At 33.5% G+C, this 8,274-nt stretch overlaps 1 protein-coding gene across 2 annotated transcripts; it reads left to right on the forward strand.

Annotated features, from left to right (window-relative positions):
- Positions 1 to 452: 452 nt before the first annotated feature.
- On the forward strand, positions 453 to 6,096 carry LOC8278504 (homeobox-leucine zipper protein HDG5). Of its 2 annotated transcripts, none has more exons than XM_002518930.3 (12): positions 453 to 644; positions 1,108 to 1,373; positions 1,462 to 1,628; positions 2,019 to 2,136; positions 2,580 to 2,762; positions 2,981 to 3,463; positions 3,589 to 3,687; positions 3,828 to 4,040; positions 4,179 to 4,347; positions 4,431 to 4,699; positions 4,810 to 4,905; positions 5,022 to 6,096. In XM_002518930.3, the coding sequence occupies exons 2-12, from the start codon at positions 1,233 to 1,235 to the stop codon at positions 5,514 to 5,516; spliced, it is 2,433 nt and encodes an 810-aa protein (XP_002518976.1). In that variant the 5' UTR covers positions 453 to 644; positions 1,108 to 1,232; the 3' UTR covers positions 5,517 to 6,096. The 2 variants fall into 2 exon arrangements, with proteins under 2 accessions (XP_002518976.1, XP_015574519.1); XM_015719033.3 differs by lacking the exon at positions 453 to 644 and adding an exon at positions 675 to 979.
- Positions 6,097 to 8,274: the final 2,178 nt, after the last annotated feature.

An 8,274-nucleotide genomic window follows, 5' to 3' on the forward strand; every position in this document is an offset into this window, starting at 1 on the left:
TATTTATAATTGATCTAATTTAGAATCGCACTGTAAAAAAAATTTATACTGGAATTGAACACAAACAAGTTGGTGGGTAATCGAATAGAGGCTTTTGTTTATTAGACGAGATTCAAATGTTGGTTGGATATGAGAAGCCGTAGAATATTGAGCCCTAGTTTATGTATGTTAAATGGAGGTTAATACTATTTAGCGAGACACTGAAGTGGTTTGGTTGATTTGTAACCTAACCAGAGCACAGATTTAGTGTAACTTTCTTTTGTAAAACAGGAAAGCTTTGACTTTGGATATTTAGCTTTGGAAACGTATGGGACACCACTGAGGAAATGCCAAGTATACTGAAACAGTAGACGAAGTAAATTGGCATTTGATCGGTTTCTATCAAATCCCTGAAAATTCCCATTATAACCCTGTACGGTGAAGTCAATAAATTACCAATTTATGACAAAGAAAGAAAAATAGAGAGATTCGAGAGAGAGAAAGGAGAAGAAGAAAAAGAAGGAGAATTTAATCAGAGTGTGGGAAGAGAGAAGAGTGGTGGGTTTTGGGAATCAGAAAGGCGAGTGAGAGATTTTCTTCTCCTTTTCAATTTCCAACAACTCAATTCTGAAATTTTTAAAAACAACCGACACTTCTTGTTGGTGGTATTTACTTTCTACTTGTTGATTTCGTATACTAATTTATTTGTATTTGGTTGAGTATTTAATTCCCAATCTTGATTTGGTTGTGGTTTTTCAAAACTTCTTTCCTAAATTGCGCTTTCTTTTACTTCTTTTTCACTTGATGAAGTCATATCATATAGTGGGTTCTTTTTCAGATATGAGAAAATCACATCTTTAATACTCTTTGGCAATTTCTTCAACTCTTTCTCTGTAAGAGGACGACACTTTGTTCCTTGACATGGTTCTATGGCTTTCTTCTGTTTGTCAATTTTTATCTGAAGATTTCTCACAAAAAAATTTCTACTCTTTTTATAATGGTAAAGATTTCAGTTTCATTGGCATTCTTGAGCTGCATTTTTAATTAGATCCCTCTTTTATTTTATAATTTTTTTTAGTCTCAACTTCTGCATGTTTACATGTCCTTTCTTCTTTGCTTTAATGACAGGCGCACGGTTTGCTAGGTCGAAGTGAAAGGATAAGCATACCTAGCTGAAGAGAAGAAGAAGAAGAGAATTAGGATTATTTATTTTGCAATTTTAGGTTATAGATTTTGTCAAATAAGGAGAGAAGATGTATGGAGATTGCCAAGTTATGTCGAATATCGGAGGCAATGTGGTCTCTACAGACACCTTGTTTTCTTCCGCGATGGGAAACCCTAACTTCAACTTCATGCCAAACATGTCATTCCATTCTTTCCCTCCCATCATCCCTGTAAGGATATATATCCATGGTGAAACTTTATTTTTTCCTTTTTTCTTTTGTTTTTCTTTTGGTCTAAATTTCTTTCTTTTTCATATAGAAAGAAGAAAATGGGTTAATGATGCGTGGGAAAGATGAGATGGATAGTGGGTCTGGAAGTGAGCAACTTGAAGAGAAGTCAGGTAATGAGCAAGAAAGCAGCGAGCAACCTCCAAAGAAGAAGCGTTACCATAGGCACACTGCTCGTCAGATCCAAGAAATGGAATCGTATGTTTCTTTGTGTCCCTTTTTTTCTGAAAAAAAGAAAAGATTCAGCGAGAAAATATTACAAAATCGTTCTTTTTGCGTATCTCTTTCTTGTAGAAAATTTTGCCCCATTTCGTTTCCTCAATCCGAAAATTTTCAATGACACGCAGTCTGAACTTGGATTCTCTATTTGCAAAAGGCCAAATAAGTACTGTGTTTGTCTCTTAGACAGAAACAAAGAGATTTTCTATCTTAATTTGGTCCTCTTTTAATAAAACAGACCCATCACCGGATCTTAACAATATAGAAACTCTCTTTTATTTTGTTTTCTTTTTAAAACCACTCTCGCTAATTACGCAACCATACACCATCTTTATCGTATGATGTAAAAATAGATAACTTGTTTTGCAGCTTGTTCAAGGAATGTCCACACCCAGATGACAAACAAAGGATGAAACTTAGCCAAGATCTTGGTTTAAAACCTCGCCAAGTTAAGTTCTGGTTCCAAAACCGCCGTACTCAAATGAAGGTGAGTAGCTCATTAGTTATTTCTCTCCTTTGTCTTTGGTGGTAACCCTAAAATGACCTAACTCTTAATGAAGCCGTTGAGCCTGCTTTTACACACATAGGTACACACGATTCCCAAGAAGACGCGTCGTTTATTAACTTTCTTACCAAGCTATCATCATCACCCTTGTAGCAAAGGAATCGCATTTATAGCTTTGGCTAACTGGTTCCTTTGGTTATAGAGTGCATATCTGTCCATAAACAGATGTCTGTACCCATTAATAACCCTGTGGTTTTATATGGTATTTAAAACCCTTACCTGCACATGTGCTTGCCAAAGGAGCACAGAGTTAATTCTGTATTGATTCAATTTTAGGATCACATTAAAGATCAATTTTACAAGGTTTATTTTTGTATTAATTACATTATTATCTTTCTCTCTATCTCTCTCTTAATGTATTATAGGCACAGCAAGATCGAGCAGATAATATTATACTTAGGGCAGAGAATGAGACCTTGAAGAGTGATAATTATCGTTTACAAGCAGAATTACGCAATCTTATCTGCCCCAGTTGCGGAGGGCCAGCCATGCTTGGTGGGATTTCCTTTGAGGAACTTCGACTTGAAAATGCTCGACTTAGAGATGAGGCATGTATAATTTTCAGCGTGGACATACCATTTGTAATAATTAATTTTCTGCTGCAAGTTAAGAATAAGCATTATTTAAATGTCTCGCGTTGCTGTCAATATATTAAGGATAGGGCGGGTTTATGCTTTAGTCTTCTTCTTCTTCTTCTTTTTTTCTTCTCTCATGAAAATCTATATATGACACCGAAACCAATATTTGACTAAAAAATCATGTGCAGTTAGAACGTGTTTGCTGTGTTGCATCACGCTATGGTGGTCGGCCAATTCAAGCAATTGGGCCTGCTCCTCCTTTTATTCCCCCTTCATTGGAGTTGGATATGAGCATATATTCGAAGCTGTTTCCTGACTCACTGGGTACTTGCAATGAGATGATGCCTATGTCTATGCCCATGTTGCCAGACACTTCTTGCTTGACTGAGGCTGGTCTTGTCTTGATGGAAGAGGAAAAAGCTCTTGCAATGGAGTTTGCATTGTCATCCATGGATGAACTGGTGAAGATGTGCCACACAACTGAGCCTCTTTGGATTAGAAACAATGAGATTGGTAAGGAAGTGCTTAATTTTGAAGAGCATGAAAGGAGGTTTCGATGGCCTTTGAATCTCAAGCAGCAGAATTCTAATGAGTTAAGGTCTGAAGCTACACGAGACAGCGCTGTGGTTATAATGAATAGCATCACTTTGGTTGATGCCTTCCTCGACGCTGTAAGTACCTTTCTTTCAGAAATTCTTCTATAACCAAATCGGCTCATTAAAATACATATCTCTGTACCATCAAAACATATCTTACATTCCTTTGCCATTTGGCAATACTTCGTTTGCATCTTCAGAATAAATGGATGGAGCTGTTTCCGTCAATTGTTGCTATGGCAAGAACTGTTCAAATTTTAACATCGGGCGTCTCTGGTCCGAGTGGTTCTCTTCACCTGGTAGGCATGCATTTAATGCCTTTGCATAAACTAGTAAATATCTAGTTTTTTTAAATTTTTAATAAAGGCTATATTTAACTATCAAGATAATTAGTTCCTTTTTCGTTCACTTAATTATTTAGTACTTGCTATTTTACCAGATGCACGCAGAATTGCAAGTTCTTTCTCCATTGGTGCCTACTCGCGAGGCTTATTTTCTTCGCTACTGCCAACAAAATGTAGAGGAAGGAACTTGGGCAATAGTTGATTTTCCCATTGATAGCTTCCATGAGGACATTCAAGCTTCCTTTCCTTTGTACAGGAGAAGACCCTCTGGTTGTGTTATTCAAGATATGCCCAATGGGTACTCAAGGGTATGTTTTGCCGTAATTAAGTTCAAATTTTATTTTTCTCCAAAAAACATGGGCATCTATCTCCTGATCATGCAACCAAATCACATATCTGTATAACTCGTTTTGGTGGGTTAATTAATCTCCGTTTCGTGCTCACAGGTTACTTGGGTAGAACACGCAGAGACTGAGGAGAAGCCTGTGCATCAAATATTTAGTCATTTTGTGTATAGTGGTATGGCATTTGGAGCTCATCGCTGGTTAGGGGTATTACAGCGACAGTGCGAGAGGGTTGCTAGCCTTATGGCCAGAAATATCTCTGACCTAGGAGGTTTAATTAAATTCCATCATTCATTGTGACTATATGTATATGTTAAACGTGCAGACTGTTAACGTAACTGATTGCATTCACAGTGATACCATCTCCTGAAGCAAGGAAGAATTTGATGAGACTGGCGCAAAGAATGATCAGAACATTTTGTATGAATATCAGTACTTGTAGTGGGCAGTCATGGACAGCTTTATCTGACTCTTCTGACGACACTGTTAGAATCACGACAAGGAAGATCACTGAGCCTGGCCAGCCTAATGGTGTAATTCTGAGTGCAGTATCCACTACTTGGCTGCCTTATCCTCATTACCAAGTCTTTGATATCTTGAGGGATGAACGCCGCAGATCTCAGGTTCAAAAGCACTATAATTAATTTACTTACTGCTAATCTATGTATAACATTATACATTTATACATATATACATTTGATCAATAAAATGTGGTTATTTTCCTATGGCCTAGCTGGATGTTCTTTCAAATGGGAATGCCTTACACGAGGTTGCCCACATTGCCAATGGCTCTCATCCAGGAAACTGCATCTCTCTACTTCGCATTAATGTAAGCTTTTAATTATTTACTTTTAGTTCTTTTTAAACCGAATAATTTCAGATTTTTTATTTATTGAAGTTTCAATTAAGTAGCCGTTGAATTATTTGTGTTTCAATATATATCAGGTTGCAAGCAACTCTTCACAGCACGTAGAGCTGATGCTACAGGAGAGTTGCACGGACCAATCTGGTAGCCTTATTGTGTACACCACAGTGAATGTTGATTCCATTCAGCTGGCAATGAGCGGCGAGGACCCATCTTGCATTCCTCTTCTTCCTCTGGGATTCGTCATAGTTCCTGTTGAATCCATTACTAGCACCAGCAAAGACACAGGCGGCAATGAGGGGAACTCTATTAAATCTTCAGAAGAAAATGGCAATACTGGACACGGCTGTACTTCAGGCTGCCTACTTACGATCGGGCTGCAAGTCCTTGCAAGCACAATCCCATCTGCCAAGCTCAATCTCTCTACTGTCAACGCCATTAACAACCATTTACGCTCTACAGTCCACCAAATTACTGCAGCTCTTGCCACAACTGCAACCACCACCACCTTCCCTGAAAATGCTAATGCTGTAATAGGCTCATGCTCTGAGCCTACTGCTGCATCTGAGGAATAGTGGTTTTTCCAACTGCAAATTACCCAAAGTCTCACGTTCTCTTTCTCTTCCTAGGCTACTATCAAACCTTAGCCTGGCCAAAAGGGCATCTTCGTAATTAAGACATTAGAAAAGGAGAGAAAAAATCTAGGGTTTGCAGTCGAGGCAAGAAGAAGAATGGAGAGTTTGGATAATTGGTGGGGTAGAGAGAGCAAATTAATAAAATAAGTAGTGGTAGCTGTAGCAGTAAATTTGGTAAATAAGAGGTTGGGTGGACAGTTGTTAGGTATATGGGAGTGAGAGAGAAGTGTAGTCCATTAATTAAATGGCGATGCATGGAAAGAACGATAAGTGTAAGGGTGTAAGCCAAAAAAACAATATAGTTTGATATTAAAAAGAAATGTGAAGGCAATAGAGGGAGTCAAGAGCGCACCAAGATATGTGACCCTTGCTTTGTGGAAAGGCCTCCTTCACCATGTTATGATGATGGCCTTCTAGCTGGGGCCTCACCAATCAGCAAGGGTGGTGGTTCGGGTATTGACTTCTGCTTGTCAGCCTTTTTTGTTCTGTTAATTTAATGCTTGTTTTTTGTTCGTCTTTATTTATCGCTCTCCTTTTCTGTTCTTTTAGTTTCTTCTATCTCCTTATTCTTAATACATATAATATAACACAAAGATAAGAAAACAGTAACCAAAATGGGTTGAAACGTATACGGCAGGCTCAATAAATTGTGAATTGCAGCCTATTTTTTTATAATTAATATAAAATTATTGATTTACATTCATCATGAAACTTGAATTCAAAGTTGTTATTTTTCAGAAAAGAAAATTATATAAAATTCAAAGTTTTACTAAACAAGCTTTCTTTTGCTATATAAAACCAATGAGATATGAAAAAATAATTGAAATTGAATGTTTCAATCCGCAAGAGGATGTTGAAAGTGAAGCAAAATTCCTATTACTGTTCGACTTATGTATAATCATATTTACCATTAAGATTTCAAGAATTGGGTAAAAGACGATAAACATAAGAATTAAGTTGTTGCATAAAGTTCAGAGCTCTCCCATATAATTAATAGAATTCATCTTTGGACAGACCACTTACAATGGTCTTTACAGCTGCCATCTGTAAATAATTTAATGATTCCATTTATCTCCATCTAGTCCTTGTCTTTTTATTTTTTATTTTTTAAATAAAAGGGAATAGTATGTGAGAAATGTTGGCAATATTCTTTGTTAAATTCTTTTAAGATACTCTTTCTTATTAATTTAGAATTGTATATATGACAAAGAAAAAAGTTTAAATTATCATAATTAACTTTACCTATAATAAATTTCAATTAGCTCATAATACCTAATTAAATATATATATTTAAAAATTAGAATTTTTTGATATATAAATTTAATTTTTGACACGTAAAATTTTTATTTTGACATATATATTTATTTTGACACATAAAATTTAAGTTTATATATAATTTTATAGTTTTTTCTATTAATTCATTGATTAATAAATTACATTCATAATTAAACACTCATTCTAATCCTAAAAAATAATATATTAATAATAAATTAGTTTTCTAATTAAATAATAATTATTCTAAAAATAGCATATTTATTATATTTTAATATTATATTAACTAACAAATTAATTTTATAATTAGATAATAATCTTAAATATAGAAAATAATATTTTTAGATATTATATTCACTAATAAAATTAATTTTTAATTATATAATAATTTTTAAATTTAAAAAATTAAAAATATTAATTATATTGGTAGTATTAATTTATATAATATTAGAATTAATAAATAAATATTTTGGAATAATTTTTATATATTACACTAATAAATATTTAGAAATAATATTTAGTTTATAATTATTTTTTAAAATATTATAAATTAATATTAAATATTAAAAAAATATTAATTTATATTTATAAATTTTATTATAATTAAAATAATAATAATGACCGTTAAATCACTAATTTATGAATTATGGTATTATTTTAATAATTTCTTTTCGACTTTAAAAATGTATAGTCCATTATTACAACGCTATTCATATAATATACTAACTATGCCAATCATTGTCCATTTTTGTTTCAAATTTATCCAGCAGTTCTGAAGCAAGTGCCCAAGCTGACCCGACATTCTTTGATGGCAAAAGATCTACTAATGGGCAGCTTAATCATTTGGGTTTCTCATCAGACCTACTTTATAAAGGAAATGACCCTTTATAGTTTCTAGTGTGAGTGTTTTAATCCGCAAAATCCTATAAATTAGAATTTCCTATTAAATTTGTCAACTCTTTGAGTTCTTCTCACTATTATCATATATTTATATTTCGTAAGGCTAAAAAATAGATTGATTTTATAATATAATCTATTCATTTTTCATTCTAATGTTTGACAATAACTTTTCATGATATTGGATGGACCTAATAATTAAAATAATGGATTCCTAGTAAATATAATTTATATAATAAAAATAATTTAGAATAAAATTATAAATCTTTTTATTTTACTTTTATTTTTTTTATAAATAGTGGTAATTTTACTTCTTTCATTAACTGTTTTAATGAAAATAATAAGTGTTAAAAAAACTGATAAAAGTTTAAAAATATCAATTAATAAAATGCTCAACAGAATGTAACTCTTGTTTACTGTATATTGAAGGGATTAAAGGAAATCTACTAAAACTATGTTTTCTTTTTTGAATGAAAGGGAGGCAAAAAGCCTAGGAACATTATCTAGGGAAAGAAACTCCTATAGCAGG

This window comes from Ricinus communis, chromosome 5 (assembly GCF_019578655.1).
Source record: "Ricinus communis isolate WT05 ecotype wild-type chromosome 5, ASM1957865v1, whole genome shotgun sequence".
NCBI lineage: Eukaryota > Viridiplantae > Streptophyta > Magnoliopsida > Malpighiales > Euphorbiaceae > Ricinus > Ricinus communis.

Bases quoted from the DNA above. Each gene is read 5' to 3' on its own strand.
- LOC8278504 (XM_002518930.3), top strand. From the start codon at position 1,233: ATGTATGGAGATTGCCAAGTTATGTCGAATATCGGAGGCAATGTGGTC. The intron at 1,374-1,461 runs GTAAGGATATAT...TTTTTCATATAG, and splicing joins CTTTCCCTCCCATCATCCCT to AAAGAAGAAAATGGGTTAAT. The intron at 3,464-3,588 runs GTAAGTACCTTT...TTGCATCTTCAG, and splicing joins TTGATGCCTTCCTCGACGCT to AATAAATGGATGGAGCTGTT.